Below are 20,637 nucleotides of genomic sequence, written 5' to 3'. Positions count from 1 at the left end.
TCATATAGGTAGAATCATACAGTATTTATCTGTTACTTATTTCACTTTGCCTAATGTCCCCAGGGGTTGCCCATGTTGTAGCATATTTCAAATTGCCTTCATTTTTAAAGCCAAACAATATTCTACTGTATGTTATGCTACATTTTGTTTCTTTATTCATCTGGTAACAGACACTCGGGCTGTACAAATTTCTGAGACCCTGCTTTCAATTCTTTTGTGTATATGCCCAGAAGCAAAACTGCCTAATCATGTGGTAATTCTATTTTTATCTTTGTAAAGACTTGCTACATTGTTTTCCATAGTGGCTACCACCATTTCACATTCCCATGAGCAATCCACAATGGTTTCAATTTTTCTATATCCTTGTCAATATTTTTCTTTCTGGATAGAAGGCATAATGTGGCAACTCAGTATCTCACTGAGATTTTGATTTGCATTTCCCTAATGATTAGTGATGTTAAACATGTTTTCATGTGCTTATATTTTCTTGGTAGAAATGTTTATTCAAGTCTAACAAATATTTTTTAAAAAACACCTTTTTACCCCTTTTCATTTTTTGAATTCTCATTTCAAATCCTGCTTCATCCTATCTTCATTAACTATATTAACATGATATGTCTTTGCATATTTTTTCCATGTACATATATTCTATATGTACACTATATTTATGAACATACTTACAGGTATGTATGTATAAGGGATAAATTCCTAGGAGAGGTAAAGCTTTAGTCAACAGTTACTAGATTGTTTTTACATGTGTATTCCTATTCTCTGCAAAGATATTTTATTACTCTAATTTCATTTTGATGTGTATAAGTTCCTATTTTAGGGCTGGAGTTGTGACTCGGTGGTAGAGTGCTCGCCTAGCACATGGGAGGCACTGAGTTAGATCCTCTGTACCACATCAAAATAAAGTGAAGGTATTGTGTCCACCTACAATTAAAAAAAATTTCAAAAAAGTTCCTATTTTATTGATTACTAATGAATTAAAGATTCTTTTCATGTATACTGGCTGCCTAGATTTTCTGTTGTGATCTGTTTTGTTATCTTTTGTCCATTTTTTTAATTCGATTATTCTGTACTTTTCTCAAATCTGTCATTTGTCTGTTGACTTTGTTCATGCAATATTTCGCCATGATTTTTTTTTTATGTAGCCCCAAACTGTGCAATTTCTTTTCTAATTCCTGGGGTTCTAATTTTGGTTAAGAAGCACTCTCCCTTGTAGTTGTCTAGATTTTCCTCAGATAAGTATCTATTTCTGGACTCTGTATTCTATATCACTAATGTATCTGTCTAATCCCATGCAAACACCACCAAGGATTACAAATACTGATTTTTTTAAAAAAGGAAAAATTAAAAAATATTATCAAATGTATAAGGAGGTATGAAGTGACAAATGTGAAAGAAAAAAATAACAAAATTAAGGAAAGAACTTTGTCTCTAAATCTTAACATTCTCATTCCTGAAAACAGTCCAAAATCATTACCAGTCCCATTTCAGAGTATCTTTGAACATTAGAACTACAGTATTATAACATTTAATACTACATGAACACTTTCTAAAATTCTTATTTGGTAATAATTTCAATTTACAATAAGAATAAAATGGCAAAGTACATCCATATAACCTTTTGTTTTCCAGATTCATCTGCTGTAAATTTTTTTTAAATATTTATTTTTTAGTTGTAGGTGGACACAATACCTTTATTTTATTTATCTATTTTTATGTGATGCTGAGGATCAAACCCAGGGCCTCGCACGTGCTAGGCGAGTGCTCTACCGCTGAACCACAACCCCAGCCCTCATCTGCAATAAATTTTACCCCAACTGTTTTATCATTTGCACATCTTTCTCTACGTACTTTTTTTTTTTTTAAATCACTGAGGGTGTCATTCACAGAATGACCTTTTATCCATAAATACTTCAGTATGCATTTCCTGTGAATGGGAATATTCTTCTAATGACCATAGGACAGTTTCCGATGCACTATTAAATTTATTATGTTTAATAAGACACTTAGAAATTAAAGAAATGGGGCTGGGGTTGTGGCTCAGCAGTAGAAGGCTCGTCTAGTATGTGCGAGGCCCTGGGTTTGATCCTCAGCACCACATAAAAATAAATAAAATAAAGGTATTGTGTATAACTACTTCTAAAAAATAAATATAAAAAAAGAAATTTAAATTTAATTCATGAGATACCATTTTATACACATCAGATTGGCAAAATCTTTAAAATCTGACAAAAGAATACTCCACAGCAGGAGTATTTGTCACAGCAAAACAAACCTGGAAACATCCTCATGGAAAATTGTGGTATAATCATCAGTGGAATACAAAGGTTAAAGAAAGAATGAATTAGGGCTGGGGATGTGGCTCAAGCGGTAGCGCGCTCGCCTGGCATGCGTGCGGTCCGGGTTCGATCCTCAGCACCACATACAAAGATGTTGTACCCGCCGATAACTAAACAATAAATATTAAAATTCTCTCTCTCTTTACCTCTCTCTACCTCTACCTCTCTCTCTTTAAAAAAAAAAAAAAAAAAGAATGAATGAATTAGAGTAATGTATCAGAACAGAAAAATCTAAAAATAACACTGATATGATAAGGCAAGTTGCAATAGAATACATTTAGCATGAATCTTGTAGGTATGTGCGTGCATGTAGGTATGTGGTATTGGGGATTGAACCCAGGGGCATTCTACCCTGATTCCTAGGCTGGCCTTGAATTTGTAATCTTCTTGCCTTGGACTCCTGAGTTACTGGGATTACAGGTATGAGCCACCATGCCCAGTTTCAGTATGAATCTTTTTAAATGATGTTTAAAGCCCTCTACAACAATACACATCATACTGACAGGTGTTTAATGTATGAAGCACAAGAAACGAGCAAAGTGAATTAATGCAAGTAGTTCTTTTTATGTAAGGAGGAAGGAAAATGGGATTAAGAAGAAATGATTTGGGAGCTTCTATACATTTTTATTTATTTCAAATAAGTAAGAAGAAAATAAGTTTCAATAAATACAGGTGTTCACTGTTATTTCTATTTTTCTATGTTTTTAAAATACTTTATAATATCTAAAATTATTTTTTAAGTTGGGAGTGATGGTGCATGACTGTCATCCTACCTATTCAGGAGGCTAGGCAGGAGAACTGCATATCTGAGGCCAGCCTGGGCAATTTGATGAAACTCCGTCTCAAAAAGTAAAAACTTAGAGATGTAGCTTAGTGGTAAAGAGCCCCTGGATTTAATTCCCAGTTCCACCAAATGAAACAAAACCAAACAAAAACAAAAAGTCTACAGATGCAGTTACATGGAATAGTTAAGTAACAAACTTTAAAAAATAATACAGTAAAGACTATTAAGCTACTATCTTGCTATCATGTATCAAGAAGCACCATTCTCTGAATTCTAATTTTGGTGCTAAAGACCAATTTAATTACTAAAAGGGAATGTGAAATCCTATTACTTAAAAACAAAACAAAAAGCAAAAAAACTTCTAAAATTTCTTATCTATCTATTAATTTTCTATTACCAATCTTACATAGTTTTAAAAAACTAGATAAAGCCAGGTGTGGTTGGCACACATCTGTAATCCCAGCATCTTGGGAGCCTGAGGCAGGAGGATCATAAGTTCAAGCCAGCCTCAGCAATTTAGCAAGGCCCTAGGTAACTTAACGAGACCCTGTCTCAAAATAAAAAAGAAAAAGTGCTGGGGATATGGTTAGTGGTTTAGTTGCCCCTGGGTTCAACTCCTGGTACCAAACAAAACAATATCAAACAAAACAATATAAAACAAAACAAATAAACAAAACTACATAAAATAATGTAATACTCAAAAGAAACATTACCTGTAAATATGATTTAGTTGACTTTGGCTTTACATTCATGAAAGAATAAAAATTTATTCATAAACACTAAATTAAGGAGGCAATAAAAAATAATAGTACAGGCATGTTTTTAAGTTACTTACCACAATTACTGATTTTGCTTGCTCACAATACTGGAAGTCTCCATATCGAACAGACCTACGTCCCTATAAATAAAAATAAATTAATTTGTAAAAACATTCAATTCAATATTAGTACCTTATAAACTGGTAAATAAACAAATGTACTTGAACACATCACTAGTCAATTTTTAATATTTACAATATTCATTCTACTCATCAATGATAAGTAAATTCAAGTTTTCCTTCAAAAATATCCTTTTTCAAACCATTAGTGCATATGTTTCTTTCAACAACACAACACTCATTCTACTAGGTTTTTATAATTTCCCTTTTCATAGATGAATATTTTAAATGACTAGGTAGAATGAAGATAACTATATATTTCCTTTTAAACTTTCTGACAACTGCTTACAGTTACACCAATATACATTTGGGCCAAAATTCAAATGAAAATTTTTAAACAGCCAATTTTCTGCAGTAAGTTATCTGTAGTAGCAGTTCAATTTATTATATGATGTCAATATGATGAAATCACTTACATCTCGATCCACTGTTGTTGCAAAACCAATGGCTTCTTTTTGAGTACAGTTAACAGCTTTCTGGAGAGTATAAATTACTTGTTCATAGGTGTGAACCTCATCATTAAACAACATACAATAGTAGGTGTCGCTCTTTTCTCTGTGGGATAAAACATTAATGATGGATTATCTATTTGAATATTATGTTGTTCCAGGCTGATTAATATTAATAGCATACTCTGCCTTATAGAATGTGAGAGGTATTGGGCATGTATCGTTAAAGAAGTCGTCTTGTAGTCTCTGCTCTGTGTCATTACAGTTACACTTTGGTGGAGAAAATACTGAATTTATAACTGTATGTGACCTGAACAGAAGGATACTAGAGCAGGATATAATAGGTCTGGAAGTTCAGAGAAGAATTGTTAAAGAAGCAATCTAAAACCCAAAGTCAGACTTGACTCCATCTCCAAATCTGCTGGCAATTCACTTTCTTTTTCCCAGGTTAATATCTCTACTGCATAATGAAACATAATAGCAAAAATGTAAGTTCTTGCTATCAATTCCCATCCACCTCCCATAGATTAACATTCAATAATGTTTGTGGACATTTTTGGTTGTCATGACTGGGCTTGGGGATGCTATAGGCATTTATGGACAGATGGCAGAGATGCTGCTAAATATCCTACAATTTATCAGACAGTTCTTGACAAATAATTTATCTGGTTCCAAGTGCCAACAGTGTCAAAGTTGAGAAACCCTAGGCTACAGGAATGTTGAAAGCAAAGGCATAGAGTTGGCAAAGGTAAATTTGGGGAGCTGAGAACCAGGAAAAAGGAAGAGATTGATGTGAAATTAGTGTGGTCTGGAGAGAAGTAAAACCTTGAATAATGGATTTTTATTTTTGCCATCTTACGGACAATCAAAGACTTGTAACCGGAGATATACCTAAAGAGATATGGATGATTTAAGTTAATGGGTAGATGAAAGAAAACTAAGAGGGAAAATATTACAAGAAAATCAAGTTGGGGGGTGCTGGGATTGTGGCTCAGTGGTAGAGCGCTCGCCTGGCACATGCAGGGCCCTGGGTTCGATCCTCAGCACCATATATAAATAAATAATAAAGGTATTGTGTCCAACTACAGCTAAAAAATAAATATTTAAAAAAAAAAAGAAAAGAAAATCAAGTCAGATATTCATTTCCCTTCTATGCTGATAGGTCTGAACAATAAAACAAAAACTATTCTATTCTCTAGGCTCTAAACTCAGATCTTAGATTATTTAATCCCAACCTGAATTTCATGAAGGTAACAGTTAAAAGGCACTAAGTAATTTTCAATATTTCCAAAAAAATTCACTATAGCAACAACTCATTTTGTTAAAAAACACTTTACCAACTAGCTCAATTCTCTGAAACTCACTAAGAAATCAAAAAAGAAATACTACCAATGTCCAGCTTGAATTCATCCTTTGCTAGAGACACAATTCCAACAAGTTTGGTTTCACTTTTTAATTAAAGAGAAGGTTTAGGCAAACATATTAACAAGGAAAAGTAAGCCCTTCCCCTTAATACAGTGGTGGCTGAATCCAGCTCTCTGGTCACAAGTCCATTACTTCAATAATCTAAGTAAAAATGGTAGCTGCATGCTAAAAAGAAATCATTATAAGTGTGGAATACATTTTATAATTAGAATCAAAATGATTAAAATTGAGCAAGTATTTATTCAAACCACTTACACTGAAAATCTCATTCCCTAAGATATATGATACAGGAAATAAAAAGTAGAATTGTATAGTAACTTATCAGTTTTACATATCATCAAAAAGAAAGAAAGAAAGAAAACTGCCATGTCTGAAACTAGTTAGTCTCAACATAGTTTTAAATGACTATAAACCAACTAACCAACCAGCCATCAACCAAGAGGAAAACTTCACCAATTAAATGAATTATACATATTTAAAAACTATGATATCAAAGCTCTTGTTCTCTTAAAATCAAATCATTAAAAAAAATTATGTCCTATCCTACCTGTATAAAGTAAAAATTTAACAATTTTGACTACACACAAAGAATAAAAAGGCTATACTTACTCCATCTCCAAATCTGCTGGCAATTCACTTTCTTTTTCCCAGGTTAATATCTCTACTGCATAACGAAACATAATAGCAAAAATGTTGTAAGTTCTTGCTATCACATCTACTGATAAATGCACAAGAGGATCCTGGAAGAACAGGAAAAAAAAAAATAATGCAACCATGTTAAATGAACATTAATTTTCTTCTTTCCCATCTGCTTCTATCTCTCAAAAAATAGTATAGAGAAAGCCGAAAAGTATTCCAGCTTCAAGTTCTCAATGAATTTAGTCCTATACATTACAACCCAATTCATCAAACTTCCTAAAATGTTTTTGATCAGAATAACCCCAATTTTGAACTAATTGAATCATCCAATGGCAACTCCAAAGAATTTTGGAATTTTGGAATGATATTTCAGGATCACTAAAATCTAACATTAAACCATCTAGCTTCATATCCTGATTATCTAATTTGCAGAAAAAAATCAAAGGAATATTTTGTATGGATTCACAAGTAAGAATAGTTCTATAGGTCTAAAGGAGAGCTTAATTTTAATAATTTTAAAAGGGAGGACTCATCAAAGTCAGAAAACTGTCCCTGAATATTAGGAACCACTCATTTGTCTCCTTTTCCCTCAGCAGCATGAGATATGTGTACATGCTATCAGAGAACTGTGCACAAGAGATTTAACAGTGGATAAGTCAATATATTTCTAGGTTAATGTAAAAAAAGTACTATTTTAAACATGCATAATGTTTAATTTCTTTTTCTTTCTTTCTTTCTTTCTTTTTTTTTTTTTTATGGTGCTGGGGATTGAACCAGGGCTTTGTGCATGTTAGGCAAGCACTCTACCAACTGAGCCAGGCCCATTAAACATGCATAATGTTTATCATGCTATCTTTCAGTCAAGGCTGGCAAAATGTTTTCTGTAATCTTTAATCTTAATGCTTTATCTTAAATATAAACATTTTATTTAGATCAATGGCTAAACAACATTCTACTTATTTCTCAAATTAGAAAGTATCATGTTATAACATGTCATGTGATAACACGACAATAGTAATAAGCATATTCTTACGTATGAATGCGTGTACACACACACATCCACACAATTTTCACCCAGACAAACCAAATGGAACTGATAAACAAATAAAGACTGGGGAATAAAAAAAGGACAAAAATTTCTAAAGGAGACAGGTCTAAGGCTCAAAGGTCGATTTACTTTCCTCAGTAAGAAACAGATTTTTCAATTTCTTATAGATTTTCAATTTCTTACAATACTTTTTATCTATAACTCTTCCCATGTAAGCTGTTACACATCCTATCAAGTTTTCTGTTGTCATAGTTTTGTTTATTCCTCTCTACTCAGCAAGGTTCATTATTATTTGTTACAGAGGCTTTAAAAGTCACTAACATGGGCCGGGGATGTGGCTCAAGCGGTAGCGTGCTCGCCTGGCATGCTTGCGGCCCGGGTTCGATCCTCAGCACCACATACCAACAAAGATGTTGTGTCCGCCGAGAACTAAAAAATAAATATTAAAAAAAAAAAAAATTCTCTCTCTCCTCTCTCTCTAAAAAAAAAGTCACTAACATGGTGAGACCTGTACACAGAGAGAAGCAGAAATGGTACCATCTGGGGACTCAAAAAAAGTACTAATAATATAATATGAGGGCTGGGGATGTGGCTCAAGCGGTAGCGCGTTCGTCTTGCATGCGTGCGGCCCGGGTTCGATCCTCAGCACCACATACCAACAAAGATGTTGTGTCCGCCGATAACTAAAAAATAAATATTAAAAATTCTCTCTCTCTCTCTTCCTCTATCACTCTCTCTTTAAAAAAAAAAAAAAAAAATATATATATATATATATATATATATATATATATATAAATAATATGAACCTCACACTACACCAAAATAGAAAACAGAACCAAAACTCAGCTTTCTTAGTAATATCACCTCACCACACAGTCATTCCATTTCTTATGATTACTCCTAAAATGCAAAACAGTCAGGGGCTGAAGAATTACAAAAAACAGTGTTTACAAAAATTCAATGATTCTGGATGCAAACAACCACCAATTCTTGAGAAATTAACTGTAAATTGTACTATCAATTACTACTATTGATTTTAGTTCTTGAATTACATTTATATTATAAGACAAAGTTGATAGTAAACTTTGACTTTTCTTTCAAGCTAGAAGAATGCAAGGTACACTACTATATACTCCTATAATGCTTAAATTTTTAAAAATGTAAACCTGAATTACAATAAAGATTTTAATGGCTGTATCACACAAATAAGGTATAAATGAAGATTTTCTCAATACTGCCAACTGAAAATATAAACAAGAAGCTGAATTAATTCCTGGTACCAAAATAATCTTTTTTTTTTTTTTTTTTTTTTTGGTACCAGGAATTAAACCCAGGGGTGTTTAACCATTGAGCCACATCCCCAACCCTTTTTTATCTTTTATTGGAGATAGGGTCTTGTTGAGTTGCTTAGAGCCTTGCTAAATTGCTGGGGCTTGCTTCAGATCCCCCAGCCTCAACCTCCTGAGTCACTGGGATTACAGGCATGTGCCACCACACCCAGCCCCAAATAATCTTTCTTATCTCACAAACTGACTTTCTGATGAGTAAATAATATGTTTCATCTTATTAAAAATATTCATGGGCTGAGGCTGTGGCTCAGCGGTAGCAAACCTGCCTGGAATGTATGAGGCACTGGGTTCAATCCTCAGAACCACATATAATTTTTAAAAAATTCATTAATACCACTTTAACTTGTTTATTACTAGGATTTTTATATTTGAATTTAATTTAAAATTTTTCTGTTAAAATTTCTTTTGCTACCATAATGGGGCCTGGGACTGTAGTTCAGTGGTAAAGCACTTGTCTCACATGTGTGAGGCACTGGATTCAATCTTCAGCACCACATAAAAACAAATAAGGATACTGTGTGTTCATCTATAACTAAACACATATTTTAAAAAAAACTAGCATAATGGACTGTTAGGAATTTCATTACTCAAGTTTATACTACCTAGGATTAAATCTAGCTCTAGCACTTACTATATGGAATACTTTGGGCAAGTTTCTTAATATAAAACTCAAGCTTCTGCATCTATAAAATATTAGCAACAGCAGTATCTATCTTATGAGGCTTTTTTTCTTTTTTGTACTGGGGGTTGAAGCCAGGGGCTTTATCCTCAGCCCTTTTTATTTTTTTTTAAAGAATTTTTAATATTTATTTTTTAGTTTTCGGCAGACACAACATCTTTGTGCTGAGGATCGAACCCGGGCCGCACGCATACCCGGGCCGCACGCATACCAAGCGAGCGCGCTACCGCTTGAGCCACATCCCCAGCCCCCAGCCCCTTTTATTTTTGAGACAGAATCTTGATAAGTTGCTAGGGCTGGCTCCAACTTGTGATCCTCCTGCTCAGCCCCACATGTCGTTGGGATTATAGGCAAGTGTCGTGGCTGTATCTAATTTATGAGGCCATTTTACACTTAAATGAGATAGATCAAGTAAAGTACTTAGTAAAGAATCTAGCTTTTAATAATCACTGATCTGTATTCAAATGAAATGGGAACAGTTGGCACTGGGCTATAGCTCAGTGGCAGGGCACTTGACTACCATGTGTGAGGCACTGGATTTGATCCTCAGCACCACATAAAAATAAATTAAATAAAGGCATTCTGTCCATCTACAACTACAAAAAATAAAAATAAAAGAGAGAAATAAATGGAAACAGTATTTGCAATTAAAATTTTCTGATCACAGAATCTTCACTAAGGATGTTCATTCAGTTAATATTCATTATTTAATTAAATTTTATTCCAAAGAGAATTTAAATAAACTGCAATCAAGATAACACTCATTTATAAAGGAAGATCATGTAAATTTCTGTATAGCTACTACAGGCTATTAGACAGGCTGTTTCCAAATAGATGGCCCTTTTTCCAGAAGCCCCAACCAAAGGAAATACTGTTATTAGATTTACATACAGAAAAAAAAAAATCTAAATGAATAAACCTAAAAAAAATTTCTTATGGACTCCTATAAATATTAACAAAGGAGACACCCTACAATATGTGGTGGTTCTCAACTAAGAGAAGTAGTACCCCACTACTCTCCCCAATAATCCCCTTGAACATAGGGCCATTTGTAAACCTGGTTGAGCTTTCCTTCATTATTACTAGGAAATATTACAGTCATTTAGTCATTTAGTTTAGGCATACTAAACAAAAGGGTTCCAACAACATACACTCCTGGTCAACAAATGTTTTCCGTCAAAGAGTAAGATAGTATTTTGGGGGCTGGGGTTCGGGTTCAGTGGTAGAGTGCTTGCCTAGCACATGTGAGGCACTGGGTTCAATTCTCAGTACCACATAAAAAAATAAATAAAGCCATCTTGTCTACCTAAAACTAAAACTAAAAAATACATTTAAAAAATTTTTAGTCTTTGCAGGCTACAGGGGCTCTGCAGTAATAACTCAATTCTGCTGTTGTAATGGAAAAGCAGCTACAGACAGCACATTAAATCAAGCATACCAGTGTTATTCTACAGACAGCACATTAAATCAAGCATACCAGTGTTCCTGTAAATATTTTATAGATACTGAAATCTGGATTTCTTATCATTTCATATATTGCAAAATATTATTTGATTTTTTCCTTCCAACTATTTTAAAACAACAACAAAAAAAATCACTCAGCTTATGAAGTTCCAGGCAAAAAGAGGTTGCAGATAATATTGGATTTGTGGGGTCATAGTCTGCTGATCCTTAGCTTATACAATGAAGAAATATCCCACTCTAATGATAAGATCTGAGAAAACATGGGGCAACCCCTACACAGTCTTCCTAAAGAAGTATAACAAAAATTTCCCAGTTTTTTCTTAAGATGTAGATTGAATATATCACCAAAAATTCATGTTAATAAAAATTTTTTTGACAGATGAAACCACATTCTAACATTTATAGTTCTCTTCCTTTTCAAGCATGTAATGTGGAGAGCCAAGATACATGTATGAGTTTAGTTAGTAGGGACCAGGTATACCAAACACATTGCTGTCTTTTAATATTTTAGTCCATCTTAGTCGGAGATTTCATTTCCTTTAACTGAACTGTTAAACAGATATTAAATGGCAGAGTTTGGGAATTTTATAACCCATCAAGTACCTACAGTATACATTTTCTTAATGGTTGTGAAGTGGTGTCTCACTGTGGTTTCAATTTGCATTTTCCGGGAATAGGGATATAGCTCAGCTCACATGCACAAGGCCCTGGGTTCAATACCCAGCACTCCCCCCCCTCCCCCCTTCCCCCCCTCCCCCGCCAAAAAAAACACCCCAATTTGCATTTTGCTAATGACTAATGATGTTGACCATCTTTTCATGTGTTTACTGGTCATTTGTAGATTTCTTTTTTCGGAACACTCTCTATTCAAGTCCTTTATCCATTTTTTAAATTGGAATTTTTTTTAAATTAATTGTAAGATACATCTTCTGGATACTAGATCCTTAACCAGATATATGATTTGCAAATATTTTTTCCAATAGTCCTAAAGTTTTGTAATAGTGTTTGATAATCTTTTTTCTAAAGTACAAAACTTTTCTTCCAAATATCTTAATTTGTCTTGTATGTTTATATTTACTTGCAGAATTTTGATCAAATATATTTTAAAATATGGAGCTGCAGCTGGGCATGGTGGCACATACCTGTAATTGCAGCAGCTCGGAAGGCTGAAGCAGAAGGATCACAAGTTTGAGGCCAGTGTTGGAAACTTAGTGAGACTTTCTCAAAATGAAAAATAAAAAGGGCTAGGGATATAGCTCAGGGATAAAGCATTCCTGTGTTTAATACCTAGTAATACACACACACACACACAAACACACACACAACCCTGACATCAAAAATCTTGATCATTCTGTTAAAATATTTGAGACCTGTGTGGTACATGTATCAGGAAGGACTATTATTGTCCATTTATCCCAAACCTATATTGGACCTTATAAGTACTTTGTACATACCTCTCTGACATTCAAAAATAATAAAATCTGAAATAAAGATGCTGAAATAAACATTAAATTGTCACAAAAAGCAGACATTCAAGCATTTACTTAACGAGTCCACTTTATTACAAATATCATCTAAAAAAAAACAATTTTAAGAAACATATATGTACAGCTGGAGTTGGGATCATCTGTACTGAGCTGTTATTTCTACACCTGGTCCCATCACAAATCCAGTGATATGATTTACTGAGATGATGATTAGGGTTGGCTAACATGTATGGTAATAGAAAAGAAAGTTATATACAAAAACCAACCTAGTTAACTGGCCCACACATAACAGAAAAAATAATCCCTGTAATGATAAAAATTTTAAAACTCAAACAATTTTTCCTTAAAAGAAACTTTGTGAAAATGTTTTTACCTCTTCTTCCTCGATTTCAGAGGTGTTAAGTTCATGTTTTTGACAGTAAGGACCCTCTTTCCAAGCTTCTGTATCACCACAGTCACAGAAACCTCCACCTCCTGATGTTGTCATCTTCAAAGAAAATTGTAAAGTATCTTGTCAATAAGTATTTACTGAGGGCTATCAGATAATAAATAAAAATATCAAGTGCTAAGAAAATAACACTGCTTATATGTTTAATTCTTTGGAGGGATAAAACTAAATAAAATCCCAAGCCTTCTGATGTTTTATTTTAAATAAGTGTGTAGGTTAATCTATGGGATTTCAAAATAAAATAAAATACATTGTAGTGTTCAATAAACTACAGATATTTTAAAGAGGATATGTCTGCCTGCATAGCCTCCTTAATTAGGAAAATAATGAGGATTCATGAAGGTTTTCCTGCAGGATTTTGGTTAAATTAGTATAATGCTGAGATCTCTGCAATCAGGTTGTGATAACATAATATAACAGAATAATATGATATGTAATACACATTCAAGGGTTATAAAGATTTCTATAGCTAGCCAGGCATGGTAGCGCATGTCTATAATCCCAGCAGCCCAAGAGGCTAAGGCAAGAGAATCAAAAGTTTGAAGCCAGCTTCAACAACTTAGTGAGACCCTATCTAGAAATAAAAAAGGACTGGGTAAAATACCCAGGGGTTCAATCTCCAGTACAAAAAAAAAATCTGTAGTTGCTGTCCCCCACAAGAGTTTTTTTGGGGGGGAGTAACCAAGGATTGAACTCAGGGGCACTCAACCACCGAGTCACACCCACAACCCTATTTTTGCTTAGCACCCTGCCATTGTTAAAGCTGGCTTTGAATTTGCAATCCTCCTGCCTCAGCCTCCCAAGCCACTGGAATTATAGGTGCATGCCACTGCGCCTGGCCCCCACAAGAGTTTAATAATAGCATAAAAAATGACCAACAAGGACTATAGAAATATTTCATTTTTCTTCTCTCACACTTCCTAAAAGCCACTTTTAGAAAGGACAGGTAATAAGAGCTCAGGAAATACAAAAGTGCTACGTGATCATAAAAACTTTCACACTTGTGTGATTCAAGAATTATTCACAATTCCTTAAGTTAAGGCAATGATTCAAGAAATTTGGTGGGATAGAATATGCTAGTTAATAATCGGGAGACTAGAAATTCTGCCTTTCTTGAAATACTTTAGGAAAGTTTAGGAACAGGTATTAGTTACAGCAAATTTTAGAATAAATCCTATTATATCCTGTCCATATATAAGTATTTGTGTGTTATATATCACAATATAATTCATATAAACCAATTGTTTCAGCTATTCCAAGGGGACGCAAAGATGTGTGCCCAGAAACATGGATAGGCAGCCATTTGGAAAATGATAACTCCACCTTATGGCTTATTTGTGTGTTTTATTATCAAACCACAGATAGAAAGCCTTAAAAGAAACTGGGATTCTCTTAAAGGAAAGTGGGATCCTTTTACAGATTTATGAGAATAAAGAGAACATGTAAGAATGTAGGGAGCCCAATTTTGTAGCTGCTTTAATATATTATCAATACTTGGGTAAAGCAAATTAAAAACAGAAGAAACAGTCCTGACCCATTAGAGCTTCTGGAATTAAGAACAAGATTGATATATTCCTTCTCTACCATTTTATTTTATGATCAGGGTAAAAGTTCCATCTACCATCTGGTTCCTAACCTTTGAATGTTCGTGGTCTATCTTCAATTTCCAACAGAGGAACCAGAACAGGCTTAGGAATAAACTGCCTAAAATAATAAAACTGGTGAGTCTTATTATGCACTGGAGTTGGGCCTTCTTCTATAGTGTAGTAAATGTCACTTTAATAAACATTTAAAAATAGCAAAACAAGCTGGGTGCAGTGAAGCATACCAGTAATCCCAGCAACTCAGAAGACTGAGGCAGAAGGATCAGAAATTTGAAACCAGCCTTAGCTACTTAGCAAGGCCCTATCTCAAAAAGAGCTAGGGATGTAATCATGATAAAGCATCCCTGAGTTCAATGCCCATGCCAAAATAAATAAATTAATTAAATTTAATTAAAAATTTAAAAAATACTTTTTTTTTGGTAGTGCTGGGGATGGAACCCAAGGACTTGTATATGCTAGGCAAACACTCTACCATTGAGCTACATCCCTAGCCCTAAAGAATACATTTTAAAACCACTTTCCCCATTTACATGTTAAATCTTTGGGCTTTAAAAAGAAAAGTATTCAATATAAAATTCAATACTGTATATAATTATTATTTGGATATTACTAACCCTATATCGATGGTCTCTGTGAATACTTCCCAAAAAGCACTCCATGCATAAAACACAAGTTGGATCAACTGCACAGTCTCTGTAAAGTTAAAGAAAAAAAAAATCAGAGTGTCATAAAATAACTATGTTATTTCGCAACAGAATATTTCACATTAGGACCCATCTTAGAAAAGCCAGAATAGAGGTATTATTAAGACAGGAAATATCATTCCCAAAGATCTGTCAGATCTTTGACAATGAAATCATTTTAAGGTAATGTTCATACTACTGGATGTGTACTAGAGAGTCTTTCAAGGCATTTGTTACTAGAATGTTAAATTTCCCCCAAGATTTGGGAAAATCACAGTATATATTAAAAAATACAGATGTATATGGAACACATTAAAAATGTGTATAAATTCTTAAGATTCATATCTTGGAATTAAAAATAACTTCCTCCAAACAGGTATTTGAGACCAAGGGTCTTCAAAGAGATATATATGTATCTCAAAAAGGGGAGGTGTCAACTGAAATGCAAGAAGACAATATTAGAACTTATATCTCTACTTAACTAAAAGGGGAAAATTAAACATTCTATATGCTCAGTATACAGACTGAAATGGGTCTCCTCACTTGGTCCATATGTCTGGTATTCATGTAACCATATGGTCCAAGACATATTAATGGGAGAGTAACAGTTCCATAGGGTGGATAAGTTGCTAGTTGTGCTCCAAGTTGTTTCATTTGCCTTAATCATACTGCCAATTATATAACATTTATGGATCACATCTTAAGAGAATCTCTAATTTCATGAAATGAGATGGAGTGTGTATAAAATAAGAAACAGTGGTTTCTTACATAGAGCTTTAAAATTCTTATAGACAGAGGTGCAAGGAGAATCCTTATGCTAATATTTGGTCTCAGACCCCAATTCCAGACACAGAGATCTAATCTCTTGGAATTTCCTGGGTGATTTTTTGTTCTAATAAGATGACAGTTGGCAGATGGCTGGGGGATCCTTTGACAGCCTTAGGATGGGGGTTATTTGACAGGGGAACCAACTATGAGAATAAAGATTTAAACTTTCAGCTCTAATCTTCCACATCTAGGGAGGAGAGATGTGCTGAAGTTTGATTTATAGCAATAGCCAAATGATACAATCAATCAGGAACCTCCTTAAAACTCCAAAAGGACTGGATTCAGAGAGATTCTAGATTGGTAAATACATAGAGGTCCCTGGTGGATTCTAGAGAAGGCAAGGAGGCTCTTTCTACCTGCCTTGTCCCGTGCATCTCTTCCATCTGGCTATTCATCTGTATCCTTTGAAACAGCTCTTACAATAAATGGGTAAACTTGAATAAAATGTTTTCCTAAGTTCTACGAGCTGCTCTAGTAAGTTGATCAAACTCAAGGAGGGGGCCATTGAAACCCCCAATTTCATAGTCGGTTGGACTGAAGAGGGGGACCTTGCAATATGCATCTGAAGTGACTGGTAGGCTTGTGGAACTTGTGGTATATGATGTCAGAACTGAATCAAATTATAGGACACTCATTTGATGTCTGCTGGAGACCAACACATCTGGTGTCAGAATTGTTCTGTTGCTGAAAATTGTAGCTGGAATAATTTACCCTCTACTATGCTAGTACTGAACATTTACATATCCACCAATGTCTTCCTACCACAAATAATGTTGCAATGAACATCCCTGCATATGTTATTACCTGGATCCATTTGAGATGTCATTTGCATATAAAATCAAGAGTGGAACACCTGGGTCATATATATGCTATTGTTCAGAGAGGCTACATGACCATCGGCAATGTATAAGGGTCTTCATAGCTTTTCACCTTCAGCAACTCTTCTTATTGCTCAATTTTTAAATGTGCACCAGGCTGACATATATGAAACGATATCTTATTGTTTTAATTTGCATTTTCTAATTGTTAATTATGTTGAGGAACTCTTCATATGCTTGCTGATTTGGGGGTTTCCTTTTCTATAAATTCCTTTTTATATCCTTTACAAATTTTCCTGCTGGGATTGCTATCATTTTCTTATTTGCAGGAATTCCTTGTATACTCTGGAGGGTATTAATTGCTTGTTAATATTAAACATTGCCAATACTGTCTGCCATTTCCCACTTCTGTGTGTTAATTATGCTCATAGAGTCCTCTAATAATCAAAACTCCCCATTTTGCTACAATTAAATTAATATATACATCTAGTTTGTACTTTTGAGGTTTTAAGAGTACAAACTCACATCTCAAAAAATATTTTTCATTTCCTTTAACCTTTTTTGGTTTTTTTTCCACATTTGGTATTTATTGGGAGTCTACTTTTGTATATGATGCAAAGGAGTCTTATTTTCCCATATATAACAAGCTACTTGCCCCCTCAACATTATTTGTGAAATAATTTAGTTTCTGTCTATTGATTGCACTGTTAACTTTATATCAAGTTCCCACACATCCATAGGTCTATGTCTAAACTCTCTAATATTCTGAGAGATCTACATGTTCGTATACTAACCACATAGTTATCATTATGTCTTTGTAATATGTCTTAATCTCATAAGTCACCCTTTTTTCTTCCTTTTCTTAAGTCAACTAAGCTATTCACAACCTTAATTCTTTTTTTTTTAATTGTTTTAGTTGTAGATGGACACAATACCTTTATTTATTTATTTATTGCTCTACCACTGAGCCACAGCCCCAGGCCACAACCTTAATTCTTCCACATACCATTTAGGATATTTACAGAGTTTTTCAAAAATATCCAACTAAAAACTTGACAGATTATTTGGAACTTATTGACAATACATCAGAGTACTAATATTTTTACAAGAGTAAATTATTAGATCCACAATTCTTTCCTTTTCTGAATGAATTTTATTTCAAAGTAAACAAAAGGTTGATGAGGGACTGTTTTTCTTTTATAGACATATAGCTAATAAATGAAGAAGAAATGATAAATCAGCATTTTGCTATTCACAATGGAATAATGATCTAAGTAACCTTTATAATGATTTTTAACTGTTGGGTACTAAAGTCCACCGACTGATCAACCTTAAAATAAAAGCAGTCAAGCATTATGTCCCCTTTGATTTGAAGAGGTAAAAAGTTATTATGAAGTAATAATCCCCTCTCCCATACAAAAAACAAAACAGGACTCAATCCAAACTACTACAGGAATTTAAGAAGCCTGCTAAGCAACACCATGAGGACACAACCAGCCAAATTCATAACATGGAAAATTCCACAGAAAGAATGAACTTGTTTCTTACTCACATAAATGGAAAAACGAAGAAGAATGGAGAGTAGAGGAAGGAGGGAGGAGCTGGCTACTCAGGAGGCTAAAGTAGGAAACAAATGAGGCCACCCTGGCAACTGAGACTGTTCTGAAAAAAAATTAAAAACACTAAAAGGCACAGCAGTCAAATACAACAATATGTGAACTTTGAAACCACACTTATGAATCAATCAGGACAATTTTAACCATGGCTAGATATTAGACAATTAGTGTTAATTTTTCAGGATGTTAATAGTTATAGAGAAAAAACTACATTCTGATCATCTACTAATAAGGCACATCTGGAATTAGCTTAATAATAAAGTGGTGGGGCAGAAAAAGCTGTGTGTGTGGATGAGGCATACATTAAACAGAGTTGACATTTTACAGCAAATTTGAAGCTGAACAATGAGTAGACGTCAAGTCTCTTACATTCATAATAATTACATCTAAGTGTTCAAAATAAAAGCTTTAAAAATCCAATAAAGTTCTTTTATTTATGTTGTTTGCTAAGATTTTCTACAATACACAATTATTGGAAGGTAGAAAATACTTTTCTAAATTAAACCAGAGAAACATTTTTCTTCTCTCAACTATTAAAGATGGTGAGTTGCATTAATAACCCTTACAGATGAACTACCTTTGACTCCTGAACTAAATAAACCCACCTGATTCTATGTATCATTCTCAATGTATTTTTGGATTGAAATAGTTAATATTTTACTTAGGATCCTTCCATATATATTAATAAAGGAAATGGTTCTATAACATATCCTTTTGTATTGTTTTTATCAGGGTTTAAGAATCAAAATTGTACTAGTTCATAAAGAATAAGGCAGCCTCTAACTGCTTTCCCAGTTTCTATAATTAAGGTAGGTAAGAAAGGAATTGTTCCTTCAAAATTTGATGGAACTGGGGCTGGGGTTGTAGCTCACTCCACCATTTTAGTTCACTGGTAGAGCACTTGCCTAGCACGTTAGGCACTGGGTTTGATTCTCAGCAGCACATTAAAAAATTAATTAATTAATTAATTAATTAAAGGTACTGTGTCCATCTACAACTAAAAAAAAAATTAAAATAATTTGATGGAACTCATCTGTATAGTCATCTAGGTGAGGGATTTTGGGAGGGAAGATCTTTGATTATCGTTCTTATATTTTTATACTGTATTCAACTTATATTCATTTTTTCTAGGAATTTATGTTTCATCTGTTTATGAATTTAGCATTTAGTTGTTCATATCCTTATATTTCAGAGGTTCTTAAACTTTCAATGGCACCACTAGACCAAAAGACATGCCAATTCTGTTCATCAAATCAGTTCACAACTCAGCACCTGGTAGGCACTGCTCAACTTCTTAACTTTAGAAAATACTGCCAACTTTATTTCCTATTTCATGTTAAGTTTTTACAATGTATTTGCTTTTCTGTCACAGCAACAAAAAAGCCCCAGCTTTGCAATATGACACACCATTAAAAGGAATGCAACAAGTTTATCAGTTTTCCATTTTGATATATGTGTATTTTCTCTTTTTCTTAAATCAGTTTTGCCAGAAATTTAACATATTAATAATTCTAAAGAGTCAATGCCTCAACTTCTTGTGTTTCATTTTCTGACCTTATCTTAATTTCCTTTCTTATTTGAGTTTGCCCTATTCATTTCCCAACTTCCTGATGGAATGTTTACCTTATTTTTTTAATTTTGAATGTTTACCTTATTTTTAATTTTGAAACTTAGAAAAGTTACAAAAAACAGTAGAGAGTTCCTTTATACTGTTACCCAGCTTCAGCTAATGTTAAGCTTAGTATTATTATCAAAACCAAGAAATGAACACTGGCACAATGTTATTTTTTTTAAATGTTTTACTGATTTTTTTTTTTTTTAAAGAGAGAGTGAGAGAGGGGGAGAGAGAGAGGGAGAGAGAGAGAGAGAGAGAGAATTTTTAATATTTATTTATTTATTTATTTTTTTTAGTTCTCGGCGGACACAACATCTTTGTTGGTATGTGGTGCTGAGGATCGAACCCGGGCCGCACGCATGCCAGGCGAGCGCGCTACCGCTTGAGCCACATCCCCAGCCCCTCCCTGGTATATT

The 20,637-nt window shown here is 33.9% G+C and overlaps 1 protein-coding gene across 8 annotated transcripts in view; it reads right to left on the bottom strand.

Annotated features, from left to right (window-relative positions):
- Positions 1–20,637, bottom strand: part of UBR2 (ubiquitin protein ligase E3 component n-recognin 2) — a 126,790-nt gene that overhangs the window by 77,451 nt on the left and 28,702 nt on the right. For 7 of the 8 annotated variants that reach the window (XR_014022239.1, XM_081296007.1, XM_081296003.1 and 4 more), the window contains exons 3-7: positions 15,276–15,354; positions 12,983–13,096; positions 6,553–6,683; positions 4,486–4,624; positions 3,968–4,030 (exon numbers count right to left, since the gene is read on the bottom strand). Coding sequence is in view for 7 of the 8 variants with exons in the window: in XM_081296007.1 (XP_081152133.1) it covers positions 3,968–4,030; positions 4,486–4,624; positions 6,553–6,683; positions 12,983–13,096; positions 15,276–15,354 (526 nt within the window). In the remaining variant the exon portion in view is untranslated. Of the gene's footprint in view, positions 1–3,967; positions 4,031–4,485; positions 4,625–4,923; positions 5,028–6,552; positions 6,684–12,982; positions 13,097–15,275; positions 15,355–20,637 lie in introns of those variants that run through there. The other variant, XM_081296008.1, reaches the window with a different exon arrangement.

This window comes from Spermophilus citellus, assembly GCF_964194105.1.
Source record: "Spermophilus citellus genome assembly, chromosome: 5".
NCBI lineage: Eukaryota > Metazoa > Chordata > Mammalia > Rodentia > Sciuridae > Spermophilus > Spermophilus citellus.
Note: the sequence above shows the minus strand (reverse complement) of the source record. Positions and strands in the feature narration are given on the sequence as shown.